At 43.6% G+C, this 16922-nt stretch overlaps 3 protein-coding genes across 4 annotated transcripts; all 3 read left to right on the forward strand.

The window, feature by feature from the left end:
* The first annotated feature begins 212 nt into the window (after window positions 1–212).
* LOC100381402 (uncharacterized) lies at window positions 213–4093 on the forward strand. Of its 2 annotated transcripts, none has more exons than XM_035962307.1 (3): window positions 213–902; window positions 1106–3455; window positions 3574–4093. In XM_035962307.1, exon 2 carries the CDS (start codon window positions 1140–1142, stop codon window positions 3342–3344), a length of 2205 nt encoding a protein of 734 aa, XP_035818200.1. In that variant the 5' UTR covers window positions 213–902; window positions 1106–1139; the 3' UTR covers window positions 3345–3455; window positions 3574–4093. The 2 variants fall into 2 exon arrangements, with proteins under 2 accessions (XP_035818200.1, NP_001167714.1); NM_001174243.1 differs by having other exon boundaries at window positions 340–530; window positions 3574–4014.
* An 8213-nt stretch (window positions 4094–12306) lies between these two features.
* On the forward strand, window positions 12307–14907 carry LOC103653094 (protein FAR1-RELATED SEQUENCE 5-like). The gene is made up of 4 exons (XM_023301097.2): window positions 12307–13998; window positions 14074–14341; window positions 14417–14757; window positions 14839–14907. Exons 1-4 carry the CDS (start codon window positions 13525–13527, stop codon window positions 14905–14907), a joined length of 1152 nt encoding a protein of 383 aa, XP_023156865.1. The 5' UTR covers window positions 12307–13524.
* A 61-nt stretch (window positions 14908–14968) lies between these two features.
* On the forward strand, window positions 14969–15721 carry LOC111590153 (uncharacterized). The gene is made up of 3 exons (XM_023301070.1): window positions 14969–15051; window positions 15160–15228; window positions 15304–15721. Exons 2-3 carry the CDS (start codon window positions 15184–15186, stop codon window positions 15652–15654), a joined length of 396 nt encoding a protein of 131 aa, XP_023156838.1. The 5' UTR covers window positions 14969–15051; window positions 15160–15183; the 3' UTR covers window positions 15655–15721.
* Window positions 15722–16922: the final 1201 nt, after the last annotated feature.

The following is a 16922-nucleotide window of genomic DNA, read 5'->3' on the forward strand; positions in this document are numbered from 1 at the left end:
CAAGCTACTCCCATGTAGCACCAGTAGCTCAGATAGATAACCCAATTTTTCGCAGCCGCAAATTACCTGCTGGGCCCCGCGCGCGTGCGGGTCCGCCAGGAAACGCGCCGAGGTGTCGCGCTGCAACTGGACCGCTGCGCCGGTCCTGGGCGCCCGGGTTTGTTTCCACTACTTTAATCCCCCGTCCCGATCCTCTGAACCGACGGCCGCGATCGCGCCACGGCACCGCCCGCAGGGGCCCGAGAAGGTTCGCACGGCCAGAGTTTTGTAATCCTGGCACGCACCACGCAGAGTGAGAGAAGAGGACCGGGAGCAGAGCACACACCACCGTCCTCCGCACTATTATTCTTTTCGGATTCCTTCCACACCCCATGCCCGTGCCCACCTCAGGCTGCATCACATCATCGCCCACGCCCAGCACCACCACCGGCGGCGCACCACCGGCGGCGCCAGCACCAGTGCCAGCGCAGGCGGAGGCCCGGGCGACGCGGACTGGCCTGCTCTTCCTCAGCGGCGTCCCTTCCTGTAAGGTCAGCCTCGCCCTGTCCCCCTCGTGTTAGCCGTCCCCGCGTTGTTTCCTTCCTCTTGGCGGTCAAGTGAAGCAACGGGAAAGCTGCTTTGCTCGGGTGGATTCTGGTGCCCTGATCTCTAGGGTCCGAGGACGACAAAGAGAGGTGCCGTGTGCGATCGGTTCTTGCGTATAGTTGCATGCCTAATTTGCGCGAGACTGCTAGAATTTTAGCCTTGTAGATGGGGATCTGCTGTTTGGTCGCTTCTTTACCCATGCACTGTTTGGTTGCTTCTTTACTGATGCGGTGGCGTGGATCGTGCTAATCAAGGGAGCTTCTCACCATTTCTCTTGTGATCAGCCTTCTCTATCTTACTTCCACGCATGGTTTTAGGTAACCCTGTCGTCGGTTCTTAATCTTACTCTTATTGGTAAATTAGTGTATGGTTATTGTAAATTAAGATCCATCATTGTTGCTAATGGCCGGTAGCATTTGTTGAGATTTGTAAATAAGGCAATATTAGTGTGGATCCATGTTTGTTTGTCTAGCTAGAGTTGACATATTTGTTACTGACTACAGAAGATGAAATGGAACAGGTCTTCCGGCGAGGAGGTCACGTGCAGGTTACCGATGGGTCTGGATAATACTTATGGCGAGCTATCTGGCATGTTCTATGGAGGCCTGTCTTATGATGGCTACGCAGACCACAGCAGCGCAAGTGATTATTTCAGGTTTGCCGATCCACTTCCTGCAGTTGTGCCCCAGATGGCAGCAGAAGCCTGTTCAAATCCTTCCTCCACTGTGTCGAGGGCCAACACTGAAGCTGACAACCCGGAGGATTGGGAATTCATCTCAGATGAGTCCCTCAACTATATTAGCCGGATGCTCATGGAGGAGGATATTGATGAGAAAGTTAGCATGTACCAGGCGGAGTCAGCGGCACTGCGTGCTGCTGCAAAGCCATTCTACGACATTCTTGGGCACAAGTTTCCACCGTCTCCTGACCGGCAGGTGATGCCTTGGCCCATGGACAGCCCCAGTGAGAGCAGCGGTAGCATTTGCACACAATCTGTGGCAAGTGCTGTCACTAGCAGCAGTGTTGGTGGCACAGTGGATAGCAACCGGTGCTACGATGTTGGACACAGTGAGCAGCTGGAAGCTTTTCGAGGCTTGTGTGGTCAGTCTTCTCATCCACTTGTTGGTGCATCAAGTGATGCTTCCAATGCAGTGGGTGAGCTAGAAGACATTTTGATCACGAATGGTGGGATCCCTGAGTATTTGTTTGAGAGCCTTCCAACTTGGGATTTCAGGAGAGGTATTGAGGAAGCCCAGAAGAGTCTTCCTGTTAGCGATAAACTAGTAATTGATTTAGAAACTGGTGGTATTGCAAGACCCCAAGAAGCAAGGAAAGATGTTCCTATGAATGCCAAAAAGGACGATGTATTGAAGGCCAAGAAAAATAGACAGAGTGAAGACCTTGACCTGATGGAAGGCCGGAACATTAAACAGTCTGCATTTTGTTCCGATGAACCTGGTTGGATTGAGATGTTCGATGATCTGCTTCGCCAAACTGAGAAGAAGGCTACAGTTCTGCGAGAGCTGATGCGTAGTGAAGCATCCAAGAATTCTCAGGTCACTCAGATGAAAGGACCAAGTGGTCCACGGCCACGGGGAAGGAAACCAACAAAGAATGATGTGGTGGACCTTAGGACCATCCTCATCCACTGTGCACAGGCTGTGGCAGCAGATGACCGCAGAACTGCTAATGAATTGTTAAAGCAAATAAGGCACCATTCCAAGCCAAACGGCGATGGAACCCAGAGGTTAGCACATTGTTTTGCAGATGGTCTCGAGGCTCGCTTGGCAGGCACAGGGAGTCAGCTTTACCGCAAGCTTATAGCGAAACGTACAACTGCCTCAGACATGCTTAAAGCCTACCACCTTTTCCTTGCAGCAAGCCCGTTTAAGAGACTTTCACATTTTCTTTCCAATCAAACAATCTTGAGTTTGACTAAAAATGCATCAAAGGTGCATATCATTGACTTTGGCATTTATTTTGGATTCCAATGGCCATGCCTAATCAGGCGTCTCTCCAAGAGGGAAGGTGGTCCACCTGTTCTGCGCATCACTGGAATCGACGTACCTCAGCCAGGTTTCCGCCCTACCGAGAGAATTGAAGAGACTGGACAAAGGCTTGCAGAGTATGCTGAGAAGTTCAAGGTGCCTTTTGAGTATCAGGGAATAGCGTCAAAGTGGGAAAGCATCCGAGTTGAGGATCTCAAAGTTGGCAAGGACGAAGTTGTGATTGTTAATTGCCTATACAGATTCAGAAACCTGATTGATGAAACAGTTGCTGTAGACAGTCCTAGGAATAGAGTGCTCAACACCATAAGGCAAGTAAACCCAGCGATTTTCATCCATGGAATTGTGAATGGGTCATACAGCGTTCCCTTCTTCATCACTCGTTTCCGTGAGGCGCTGTTCCATTTCTCTGCACTGTTTGACATGCTAGAGACAACTGTCCCACGGGATGATGCACAGCGTGCGCTCATAGAGAGGGAAATGTTTGGCCGAGAGGCACTCAACGTTATTGCATGTGAGGGCTCAGACAGAGTTGAGAGACCCGAGACATATAAACAGTGGCAGGTGAGGAACCTCAGGGCTGGATTTGTCCAGTCTCCGTTAAACCAAGAAATTGTGATGAAAGCCATGGACAAAGTAAAAGACATTTATCACAAGGACTTCGTCATAGATGAAGACAACGGATGGCTCCTACAAGGCTGGAAAGGAAGGATACTCTATGCAATTTCTACATGGAAGCCTAAGAATAACTAGGTTCTTGGTCTCACGCGTAATCTCTCCTATTCCATCGATGGTGGCAGCTAATTAATCAGTCCTGCTATCTTATAACATTTGGGCCTTGACCTGTGAACCTGTCTGATCAAGGTAAGCAGTAAGCTAAGTTTGATGCAATGTTAAACAAATCAAGGGTGTAGTTGTACACTTGTACCATATAGCATTTGAGCAGAACTTCGACAATGACACCAAATGTTTTAATCTACAGGCAATGGCTTGAAGCCGGACAATGATCAACATGGAGGTTTGCTAGATTTACATCTGTCCAGCCAGTACTCTGATAAACTGGAAAAGAGCAGCTGTAGACGTCTCTAACTTGGTGTTGGTACCATCACCTTTATTTAATTCGTAGTTTTCTTCTTTCCATTTACTTCTATGACCGGCCTGGCGTCCTATTACCAACAACCAGATCACCGCTTCTAGTTCAAAATGGCTAGGCAAACTACCTACTATCTTGAGCTTAATATTTTTGACTTGTATCCATCCATGTCAAACATCAGTTCGGTTTTCAGCACCTGCAGATCAGAAATTCCCCAACGAGTAAGCCTAAAGCATCAAAATTTGTTATACGAGAACGGACGCTGCTGTTTGTGTGGAATGTAGCATCTCATGGAGTGCTTTATCTTTGAATTCTTCGTTTATTTATTTCATCTGTTTTGTAGCAAGTGACGCTGCTGTCACAAAAACGAGTCCTTAAACTTGAGTGGAGCACTAGTTTGAGAATATTACTAGAAAGTGGTGCTACAGATGAACATATATATAGTACTTTGCTTTTGGCGACGACTAGAGCGAATGGCGCCTCCACAAGGCGGCATGATATCGCTGGAACGCGACCACTATTAGAGTATCTTCATTCGATAACTTCTTGGGTTGGCTGATCCTTTCATTGTCATAGGCCTGATTTTTTTGGCAACCCAGAGCATCTCTAACAATGTCTTAAACAGGTGTCATCTCTACCAATGTCTTAAACATGTGTCTTAAATTCTCGAATTGGTGTTTTAAATTGAATCGATGGTGTTTTAAATTGAAATATAAGACTTTACACATAAAAAAGCATAAAAACTACTCTAATAATGACCTATTTTATAAAATTTGGACAAAAAATGTATAGCACACTCTTAAAGTGTCTCAAATATACTACATCGTAGTGGCTTGCCCTGTAATCTAGATTTGAGGTTTTATAGGACATTTTTTAAGTCCACGATGGTGGAGATGCTCTAAATCGTTGTCTATTTGGGGTTGACTTTTAAGAGCCATTTATATGACATTAGTTGATTATCGTTTTTGAGCCTATTTATTTGGCTTTAATCTGTACTGGCTTCTACAATTATGTTCTCCATGTAACTTTTTTTCCGGAAAGTTCTATATAACAGAACTCGTTGGAATATTTGCGTCCACAATAATGTGTCCTTTTTTATATATGTAAATAGAGGTTGGAGTATGATGCAGCAAACAGGGCCAGTCTGGCTACAGTACCTAGAAAACCTACATTTGCGCATCTTTGAAGGCCTTTCTTCCTCACCTCACGATTGACCCAAAAAATCTATCCATGTGTGAGATATGACGCCGGCCTCATGTCTCAGGCGAAACTTGAGGCAAACCTAGCAGACCCTGCTTGCAACTTGCAGGGAGTTCTGTTGAGTTTGTGATCCAAATTCTGAAGAAGGCGGCCAAGTTGGCGAGCGAAGCGGAGGCCCGTCGCCGGGAGGCTTGGGCCGGGGACGCCTGGGGGGGTGGGGGGGGCGGAGCCCCCCCCGGTACGGATCGTTTTAGGGTTTCACCTCTATAAATATCTTTGTAAGCCGCAGGAGATATCCATCTCAAATTGTAAATCTCCTGCGATCTGTAACCACCCAAAAATAGTGAGAAGTTGCCGGCCGGCGCCCGTGGTTTTTTCCCCTTCACTTTGGAGGGGTTTTCCACGTTAAATCTGTGTCTTCTCTGTGATTGATCCTATTTGTGTCGCATTCTTTTATAACAAGTGGTATCAGAGCTTTGGTTGTTTTGGTGATCGGTGTGCTAGGGTTTCCTGCCGGCGCACGGATGTCGACGACAATGAAGTACGATCTTCCGCTGCTGGATCTCGACACGCGTTTCTCGCTGTGGCAGGTGAAGATGCGGGCAATTCTCTCGCAATCTGATCGCGACCTGGATGATGCCCTAGATGGATTTGGCAACAAGGATGCCAGGACGTGGACTGATGAGGAGAGGCGCAAGGATCGTAAGGCGCTCGCACATATTCACCTTCATCTGTCTAACAATATTCTGCAGGAGGTTCTGGCAGAGAAAACTGCCGCTGCTCTCTGGTTGAAGCTGGAGTCGATCTGTATGTCAAAGGATCTGACCAGCAAGATGCATGTCAAAATGAAGTTGTTCTCCCACAAGTTGCAGGAAGGAGGATCCGTTCTGACGCACATATCGGTGTTTAAGGAGATCGTGGCCGATCTGACGTCTATGGAGGTAAAGTTTGATGATGAAGACCTAGCTCTTCTTCTCCTGTGTTCCCTCCCTGCATCGTTTAGCAATTTTCGAGATACCATCCTATACAGTCGTGATACTCTAACCGTGGCTGAAGTGTATGAAGCTTTGACTGCGAAAGAAAAGATGAGACAGATGGTTAACTCGGAAGATGCTGCTGGCTCGAGTGGAGAAGCTTTGTATGTCCGTGGCCGCACTGATCAGAAAAAGTCCAACTCAGGTGGCAAAGGAAAGGGGAAGAACCAGAGGGGTCGCTCCAAGTCAAGGGGCCATCCGATGAATTATTTTGCAAATACTGCAAGAAGATGAACCATGTAATTGAGAACTGTTACAAACTGCAGAACAAGGAGAAGAGGAACAAGGAGAAGGGTAAGACTGGAGGTACTGTCTCTGTTGCATCCGAAAATAATTCTGATAATGGTGATGTTCTTATTGCCTTTGCTGGTTGTGCTGCTGATGATGCCCAATGGATCCTCGATTCTGCTTGCTCATATCATGTTTGCACTAAAAAATCTCTGTTTAGTACCTATGAAGCTGTGCAGAACGGAGGTACTCTTCGGATGGGTGATAATTCCCCTTGCACTGTTGTTGGCATGGGCACCGTGCAGATCAAGATGTTCGATGGGATTGTACGCACATTGACTGAAGTACGACATGTTCCATCCATGTCCAGGAACCTCATCTCTCTGAGTACTCTGGACACAAAGGGCTACAAGTATACCGCCGGTGACGGTGTCATGAAGGTAACAAAAGGCTCTCTTGTGGTTATTAAAGGTGATTTGAAAGCTGAAAACTTATATGTGCTTCGAGGTAGTTCTGGCTCTGCTAATGCTGTTGTTGCATCTGATTCTGAGACTACTAAAATTTGGCATATGCGCCTTGGCCATATGAGTGCACCTGGTTTGGCAGAATTGAGCAAGAGAGGCCTTCTTGATGGTTGTCATGCTGATACTCTTGATTTCTGTGAGCACTGTGTTTTCGGTAAGCATAAAAGGGTAAAATTCAGTTCTGCTGTTCATAATACCGAAAATATTCTTGATTATGTTCATGCTGATTTGTGGGGGCCGTCACGTATACCTTCACATGGTGGTGCTCGTTACATGTTGACTATCATTGATGATAATTCACGCAGAGTTTGGCCTTATTTTCTTAAGCAAAAATCAGATGCCTTTGAGTCTTTCAAGGTTTGGAAGATTATGGTTGAGAAGCAGACTGAGAGGAAGCTGAAGGTTCTGAGAACTGACAATGGTATGGAGTTTTGTTCTGGTGATTTTAACTCTTTCTGCAGGAAGGAGGGCATTGTGAGGCACCACACTATACCATATACGCCTCAGCAGAACGGTGTGGCAGAGCGTATGAATAGAACAATAATCTCCAAGGCTCGGTGTATGCTGTCCAACTCAGGTTTGAGCCGCAAGTTTTGGGCTGAGGCTGCTTCCACTGCTTGCCATTTGATCAATTGTTCACCATCCACTGCTATCGATAAGAAAACTCCAATTGAGGTTTGGTCTGGTTCCCCCTATGATTATTCTCAGTTGAGAGTGTTTGGTTGTACTGCATATGCACATGTTGATAATGGTAAACTTGAGCCTAGAGCAATTAAGTGTGTTTTCTTGGGTTATGGATCTGGTGTTAAAGCATATAAATTGTGGAATCCTGATACACAGAAGGCATTTTTTAGTAGAAACGTTGTGTTCAATGAATCTGCTATGTTTCCTTCGGTTGTATCTACCAGTGCTACTAACCAGAATTCTGAGTCTATCAGTGTGCAGGTGGAGCACGGGGGGGATGTTGATGATCATGCTCCACCATCTGCTGAACCTGCTGAAAATTCTGTTTCTGAAATTTCATCACCTGTTGTGGAGTCTCATCCCCAGTCTCTTGCTGAAGGCCGAACTAGGAGGCAGATAGTTCGGCCCCAAAGACTGATTCAAGAGTGCAATGTTGCTTTTGCTTTAGCTGTTGCTGAAGAAGTTGATAATGTTCAGGAACCATTGAATTATTCAGAAGCTATATTGTGTACTGATAGTGAAAAGTGGATGGGTGCTATGCATGAAGAAATGGAGTCTCTTGATAAGAATGGCACTTGGGAACTAGCTCGGCTGCCTTCTGGTAAAAAGGCAATTAAGTGCAAATGGATCTTCAAAAGAAAAGAAGGTATGACTCCAAAAGAGCCTCCGCGCTTTAAAGCAAGGCTAGTTGCAAAAGGTTTTAGTCAGATTCCAGGAATTGATTATTCTGATGTCTATTCTCCTGTTGTCAAGCATAGTTCAATTCGTACCTTTCTTAGTCTTGTTGCTGTACATGACTATGAGCTTGAACAGTTAGATGTGAAAACTGCTTTCTTACATGGTGATTTGGAGGAGGACATTTATATGGACCAGCCAGAGGGGTTCATTGTTCCTGGAAAAGAAGACTATGTGTGCAGGTTGAAGAAGTCCTTATATGGTCTGAAACAATCTCCCAGACAATGGTATAAGAGGTTTGATTCATTTATGCTTTCTAAGGGCTTTCAGAGGTCTCAATATGATAGTTGTGTTTATCTAAAATTTGTTAATGGATCACCTACATATTTGCTGCTATATGTTGATGATATGTTGATTGCTGCCAAGAGCATGAAGGAAATCACTGCTTTAAAGGCACAGCTTAGTAGCGAATTTGATATAAAGGATCTGGGTGCTGCAAAGAAAATCCTTGGCATAGAGATAGTCAGGGATAGGAAGTCTGGACTGCTGTACTTGAGCCAGAAGAATTATATTGAGAAGGTCCTTCGTCGTTTCAACATGCAAAATACTAAACCTGTGAGTACTCCGTTGGCTCCTCATTTTAAACTGTCTGCTAAACAGTGTGCTGAAACTGATGCTGAGCTTGAATATATGTCAAAAGTTCCATACTCTAGTGCTGTTGGGTCACTCATGTATGCTATGGTTTGTTCTCGTCCTGATTTGTCTCATGCTATGAGCGTTGTTGCTAGATACATGTCTAATCCTGGTAAAGAGCATTGGAAAGCTGTTCAGTGGATTTTCAGATATCTACGTGGTTCTTCTAGTGCTTGTTTATGTTTTGGTAAATCTAGAGATGGTCTGATTGGCTATGTTGATTCAGATTATGGTGGTGATTTAGACAGGAGGAGATCTCTTTCAGGTTATGTCTTACTATTGGAGATTGTGCTGTGAGTTGGAAAGCTCGTTTACAGGATACTGTTGCTTTGTCTACCACAGAAGCTGAGTATATGGCAATTGCAGAAGTTACTAAGGAAGCCTTATGGTTGAAAGGTATATATTCAGAGCTATGTGGAATTAAGTCTTGCATTACCATCTATTGTGATAGCCAGAGTGCCATTCATCTCACCAAAGATCAGATGATTACTGAGAAATCCAAACATATTGATATTCGTTATCACTTCATTCGTGATATCATTGATAAAGGGTTGGTGAAGGTATGCAAGATCAGTACTGATAATAATCCAGCTGATATGATGACAAAGCATGTTTCTGTTGCTAAGTTTGAGCTATGCTCAAACTTAGTTGGTATTATAAATTAGCCCTTAGTGGCTGTTGGCGCGGGCAAGATGATGATGCATTTGTTTAAGGTGGAGGTTGCTATTATGATGCTACAAGGAATTTGTCTCAAGGTGGAGTTTGTTGAGCTTGTGATCCAAATTCTGAAGAAGGCGGCCAAGTTGGCGAGCGAAGCGGAGGCCCGTCGCGGGGAGGCTTGGGTCCTGCGGCCCAGGGACGCCTGGGGGGGTGGGGGGGGCGGAGCCCCCCGCGGTACGGATCGTTTTAGGGTTTCACCTCTATAAATATCTTTGTAAGCCGCAGGAGATATCCATCTCAAATTGTAAATCTCCTGCGATCTGTAACCACCCAAAAATAGTGAGAAGTTGCCGGCCGGCGCCCGTGGTTTTTTCCCCTTCACTTTGGAGGGGTTTTCCACGTTAAATCCGTGTCTTCTCTGTGATTGATCCTATTTGTGTCGCATTCTTTTATAACAAGTTCTATAATGAAAGCTGCTTCCAAGTTGACTAGCGCCTTCACATCTTCACAAGCTGAGTTCGAGTGGCACAAAAGGTGTTCAAAAGAGTCTGCTGTAGTCTGCACCGTCACGGTATCCATGTCTTTCCGCCCTCGTGTCTTCTCCGCCTCCCCGCCTCTGGCATTGCTGGATCGAAGACCAAGGCTGGGCCTGAGCGAACGTGATGGTCCGTGCATGTGAGCCGAGGAAAAAAAAAGAAGATAAAGGCGACGGGGACATGGAACCAGAGGGGGCTCAGGCTCAGGCTCAGCTTGTGAGCTGAAAGAGGCTGGCAGTGACGTTGTCGCTCATGTTCTCATCATTATCGCAAATGCACCAGCTATCTAGTTATTCTTTTGCTTTTGATGTGCACCACACCAAGCACTCATGTATATAGCTTGCAACAACCTACCTTCTTCAGAGGGCCTTCTGTCTTTTGGTTTCTGATAGGCTTTTATACAGTATTACAGTTACACCCTTGCTCTGTGTGTGTAGCCGGCACAGTGCATGACAGAGTGGGTGTCATCTGTCATGTCATCCCATCAGGTTTGGGCGTTTGTGTCTGTGTGAGCCGATTAATTGCAGGCACGGGATGGGTGAGGGCTGAACACGCTGCAGTGCAGAGGCCCCCCCGCATACACTAGTATACATATATACTGTACAGCTACAGATTAACAAAACTTGCAGTGGGCCTGCACTGCAAGGCTGTGACGTGGGCTTCTTCTTTAACGGCCGCACGGGGCACGGCCCGAAAGCTTCGGGCCTTTTGGGAGGTCGAGTTGGCGCGCTAGCCAAGATGGGCAGCAGCCGAGGAGCGAGTGTTCTGAAGCTGCTGAAGTGGATTCCCATCAATGGCAGCTTGATTTTTACAGCCGTCATATTATCCAGCCTCCCAATCTTAGTGTAAATGACGATTAGGGCTTGTTCGGTTATTCCCAATACACATGGATTGGATGGGATTGGAAAAAAATTGAGAAGAAGTTTGACTTGTTTGGGATTAAAACCCATCCAATCCCACTCAATCCACATGGATTGAGAGCTAACCGAACAAGCCCTTACATGGCTGGATGAACTACATGATTCATAATGACAGGTGTAACGTAACAGCGCAGCTGCCGATGCAAACGAGACGAGACGGAGCCGCAAATCCACTTCACCTGTCAGAGCTGATGGGCGCCAATTAAGGCCTTGTTCGGTTACATCGGATTGCACCCGGAAGCGTTCCGGTTAATCAAAGTTTATATAAATTAGAGAAGCAATCCGGCTCGGAATCGTTCCGACCCATCAATCCGACACAAACGAACAAGGCCTAATGCGGGCAGCTGTAGCGTCTGTCTCGTAGCTGCCTAGGCCTGCCATCTACTACTAGTTCTATAATCCTTCTGTTGCCGTCATCGTCGTCTCCAGCCATCTAGTTTCCTGTCAAGGGAGTGATGTTGGCCATGATGGGAAGAGTGGAGCTAATACCATATGGTGTATGAGCTATGAAGCAGCCCCATTTCAGCTTCCGTCCTTATCACTAGGCTACGCGTGCAGCGCTAAATATATATATATATATATATAGGGCGTTGGTAATGGAAGCCCTGGGCTTCATATAGGTGCGCGGAGCCCCAGCCGGACGAGCCGAACGTGGTCGAACCGAATGGATCGATCCAGGCGGCCCGTTTTAATGCAGTCCAGTTATGCAAGTATAATTGCTTGTACAAATATGCGTAAACCAACGTGGGCGACGTGTTCGTACGTGGATCGGTGACGTGTAACCCGTAAAAGGTGGAAGCGCATTTAAACAGACAGTTACGACACCGTAAATGTATTCATAACATTGCATAGATGTCTGTTACTCCCCCGAACAGATCGCCCACGATCAGCGCGGCCACGATCCTAAAATTAAGCGGGTAATGGATATGCGCCGTGAAATATGCGTCCACGATATTGGATATACGTTTGGTACAGGGAAACAAATGATAATCTTCCAGAAAAGTGGTGAGTACGCATCATTTGATAGTCCACTGCTGGGTGAACGGCGATTTGGATCTGGAAGATGGCGGCGCCATGGGGAAACAAGACCATAAGTGAGTATGCGACGCCGACGTCTGTTCATAGACAAAATCAATGCTTGGATATCGTAACAATGGTGCAGGAAGAAGAACAAGGAGGGTACCAGTTAGCGTCAGATGGAATTAAGCATACAGAATCAGCTACTGCTGTAAACGCAATTACTCCACCGGCAGCTTTGAGGGCCCCAGGGGTTGATGAACAGACCATATTTGAGGCATCAAGGATGACAGTAACTGAAGGAGGGCAGCACCTTAATACTATGCGTACTATTGGTGATCATGAACAGGACACACCAGTGATTCTGCAGAGACATGTAAGTAATATTGAACTGATTTGAATTTTCAGTATTGAACGTTGAATTGTATACAGTATAAGGCAGCTAGAGATGGTGTGACATTAAGTATTTATATTGTGCATACACTGTGAAACTTTTGGCTGAAAATTGTTATGATCTACATACAACATAAAAATATGTAGGGTACCATAGATGATACAATTTATATTTTTTGCACAGGAAGTTACAATTGATCCGAGATTAGTACCTAAAGTTGGTATGACATTCAGTGGGGTGGATGAAGCATATAAATTTTATAGTAGGTATGCATATGAAGTTGGATTTCCATTGAAAAAGTATAGGGAACGGAAAAATTGTAAGTGGTTGAATTGCTCGATGGAAGGCAAAAGATCAGTAAGGGGAATATCAAACCCAAAGGTACGTAGTACCAGTTCGAAACGGACACAATGCAAGGCCGGTATGAAACTTAAAAAAATTTATGATGATGCAAAAGAGACAGTTATATCAGTGCGTATTGATCTGTTGCACTTGGATCATAATCATGAATTTTTTAAAAAGGATACCGAAAAGAATCAATTACAATGCAACAAGACGCATGATCCTGAATACATGGAGTTCATAAGTTCAATGCAAGAGAGTCGAATCCCGCAACATTGTATTATGGATTATGTATCAGAAATGCACGGTGGCCCTGAGAGTGTGCCTGTAACAGCACAGGACATGTATAACCTGTAAGTTTATGATATGCTCCGATTGATATACATAATGATATATGCTGGTTGTTGTTTCTGCCTAATGCTAAATTCTCACAATAATTTCAGGAAAAAGGCAAAGCAACGAGAAAGAAATGCAAATGATGTGGCAAAGCTACTATCCTTTTTTGCATCCTGCAAAAAGGATAATCCACAATTTTTCTCTGACTTCCAATTGGATAAAGAAGGCAAGATTTTAAGCATATTTTGGTCACATGCAAGCCAGCAAGGGGATTACATTGATTTTGGTGATGCGGTTACATTTGACACAACACATAAGACTAATCTGTATGAAAAACCACTAGGTATGTTTGTTGGTTCAAATCACCACCTACATTGCACTATATTTGCTTTCGCATTGTTGGGGGATGAAACTGTTGATACATTTGAATGGGTATTCAACGCCTTCAAAACATGCATGGGAACCGAAGGTCCACGAGTGATGCTGACAGGTACGACTGATAATAATGAATTAAATGTATATACATCAACTATGGCTTAAATTAGATATTATTTTCTTTATATAACATGGAATAAGATTCGTACAATTGTGTCATATATGTTTGCAGATCAAGATCCTGCAATGCCAGTAGCCCTCGAGAGGGTTTTCCCGCATACAATACATCGTTTATGTCTATGGCATGTGCAAAATAGGTATATGCCTTTTCTAAACGAGTTGTATGCAAGATTTGAGGAAATGGACTTTAAGACACGGTTTCAATCTATAATACATCATCCTTTGACTGAGTTGGAGTTTGAGACTGCATGGTCAATGCTACTTGAAGATTTTGATCTGCACGATAACAGTACTCTGGATAAGCTGTATGGAATACGTAAGGATTGGGTGCCTGCTTTTTTTAAAAATCATTATTGTGGTCTAATGTTGTCTACACAGCGTAGCGAAAGCATGAACAAGCTTGTCAAAAGTGCACATGTTGATGCAAATACTCCGCTTCATCAATTCGCCAAGCAAATGATGAAACTTCTACACAGTAGAAAGATGAAAGAGTCAAAAGAAGCAGTGGGAAGCATGGTGAGGATAAAATTGTTATGTCGTATATTGATACTTTAATATAAGTGTAACTAATTTGCATTATATATGCCACAGGGTAAAAAGGAAACGAACACGCTATACATGTTTGAGATAAGGGTTGCAAGAGCATACACAAGGGCTGTGATGTGTAGATTCCAGGAATCTTTGAAATATGCAACCGCATTCAAGATAATGCATGACGATGAAGGGGGTGCAAATGATTGGGTAGTGCAACATACAACTAGATCGAATAAAATTGTTTGGGGACAGCACCAATTCAAAGTCACAGCTGATGAAGATGCAGGAAAGTATACTTGTGAATGCAAACATTGGGAACATACAGGTATGGAGTACTACAAAATAAATATATACATTGAAAACATATGAACAAGATCTTAAGATCATTATTGTTTTATAGGGCTATTCTGTGTACATGTACTACGCGCGTTTATGCATCTTCAGATTGACCGGATACCGAAAGAATATATTTTACAAAGATACACCACCTCTGCAAGGCAAGATGTTTCGTTTTCAAGAGATGATAGGAATTTGAAGGGGAAGGATGGAGAAACTAAGTCATATAGACAGAAGATGTTGCTTAAAAAGGCAATGAAAGTAGTGCATCATGCTAGTTTATCCAAAGCAGGAAATGATAGAGCCCTAACAGTAATGGATGAGCTTCTCGAAGTACTTTCGCGTTTGGAAACAGATATAGACGTTGAGGAAACTTGTGGAACTAGTGGAGGAGATGGTATACAGGTATGTAATGTTTTAATATGTATGTTGCAACATATTATTAATCATATTATATTGATGAGGTGTGAAACAATAAAATCTCAGGACGATGATGAAGCCAATAGAGACAACGAAAAGGATGATGAATTTGACGAAAGGAATAATAAGGTTTGAATCGTTCTGTTGTTAATGTTTATTTGTAAAGGATGTATAATGATCTTTCATCCAAATTTTCAGGAAATTCAAGACGTATCTATTATACTTGAACAAGGTGTGGTCAATGATCAAATACATATACCAGTACGTCCATTAGAAGAGGTAATATCTTTAACAACTTTACTGATTTGCAGTTATACATATACATGATTTATACGTTTGAGTTATTGGGTTATGATTGAGCTTAACAAAATGTGTTGTCAATTACAGATTAATTTGCATGATCACGCAATAATGAATGTTAGTGGTGTCAGTGAACAAAATGATAATGCCAGAAAGGTAATAATGGTATAAATACTGTATGTTGTACTACATAATATTATATGCTGAGAAGTATTTACTTTTGAATTGCAGAAACTGGAATTTGCAGTCGATGGGATAAGCTTGGCAAGACCAAATAACTCAAGACCCAAAGGAAGAACAATAAAGGGGAGTGAAGAAAGGGTTATTAAATTGGGAGCTAAAGGTACAAAGAAAATGACCAGGAAATGTCAGAAGTGTGGAATTGCTGATGGTCACAACAGTAGGACATGTTTGTCAATGGAGGAAAATAGACAAAGGTTGGCAAGCCTTGCTGGACGTAAGAGAGGACGACCTCCAGGATCTAGGAACAAGGGTGGCAGTAAAGCTCCTGATTGGAATGAGACAACAACATCTAAAAAACACGCAAATGAGTTCGATAGTAGTGAGTCAGACAGTGATTAGAATGTTGTATGAGATACGATTAATTTGTTTTTACAATAAACCTTGCTTGTTTGGCAACTGATTTATATAGAGGTGGATATTGAAATCTAATAAATGGTGCGTATATTGCTTAATAATGTTGCGTAACTGGAACTACAAAACAGCGTATATAACTTGTGGGATGATCGTATAATGTGTAAAATATATACCAGTACTGTTGATAAAACGACAGCAGCGAGTCAGGCGCGCGAGTAGTCTGTTGTATCTGATAGAAATAATCTAAGATATAAAGTTGTTGAAATCTGATAAATATAGCGTATATTGCTTACTAATGTTGCATAATTGGAAGTAGGAAACATCGTATATGGCATGGATGATACTCGCATATAAATAGATGGTAGTATTAAGCAATGAGGTATACATATAACATCTTCAGAACATAAAAACAGATCATATTTAAAGCACACAGAAGTGAAAACATCTGATGTTCACATATTCGCGACATAACCATAAGTATCCAGCCAACTAAAGTTCACAGAAAGAACCTGGGTAACACCCCTAACACAAAGTAGCATGACAATTGTTCTGAAAACAGCACATATAAGGAAGCTTCCTACAATTGTTAACTGAACAAAATGGCCAAAATACCACAGTACGGTACATTGCCCACACCATTGCTTAGATCTGACATAGTTCACTAATTGCGCGCAAACATAAATCTCTGGATATCTAATGGAAGTGGCAACGCCTTGTTGATGCGATGGAATGTGAGTTGATGAAGGGCATGAGCACGTAGATCTCGGGAATTGGCCTGCAATAAAAGCATAGCTTGCATCAGCCACATCTATAGCTAACATGAACAACTGATGGCAACCGGACTATAGAAACAGTTAGCACAGACACTTACTGGTTGATTGAAAGAAGATATGACACCTGCATTGTGATCATATGATTTCATGTAACTCATCACAAAAAATCCACAGTCATTTGACCCTGTCCTCATTGTTGGGCAGTTAGATGGCATATCCAATGGAAAATTACCAAACTTAGGAAATTCTGCGTTGGGGCAAACGTGTTGTAACGCTTTGCTCAGTCTACTCATTATCACCCTAGCCCATGGGAATTTCCTGCCACCTAAATAAATTGGATCACAATGATAGTCCTTCCATTCGGTGCCACCAAGTTGTATACCATAGGGATTCGAATCTAAAATGTGGATAACCCGGTGGTGTAGATTGATCACATAGAGTGTCCAGTGACCCCTGCTAAGCATAGGTACCATTATCTGT

This window comes from Zea mays, chromosome 9 (assembly GCF_902167145.1).
Source record: "Zea mays cultivar B73 chromosome 9, Zm-B73-REFERENCE-NAM-5.0, whole genome shotgun sequence".
Classification (NCBI taxonomy): domain Eukaryota; kingdom Viridiplantae; phylum Streptophyta; class Magnoliopsida; order Poales; family Poaceae; genus Zea; species Zea mays.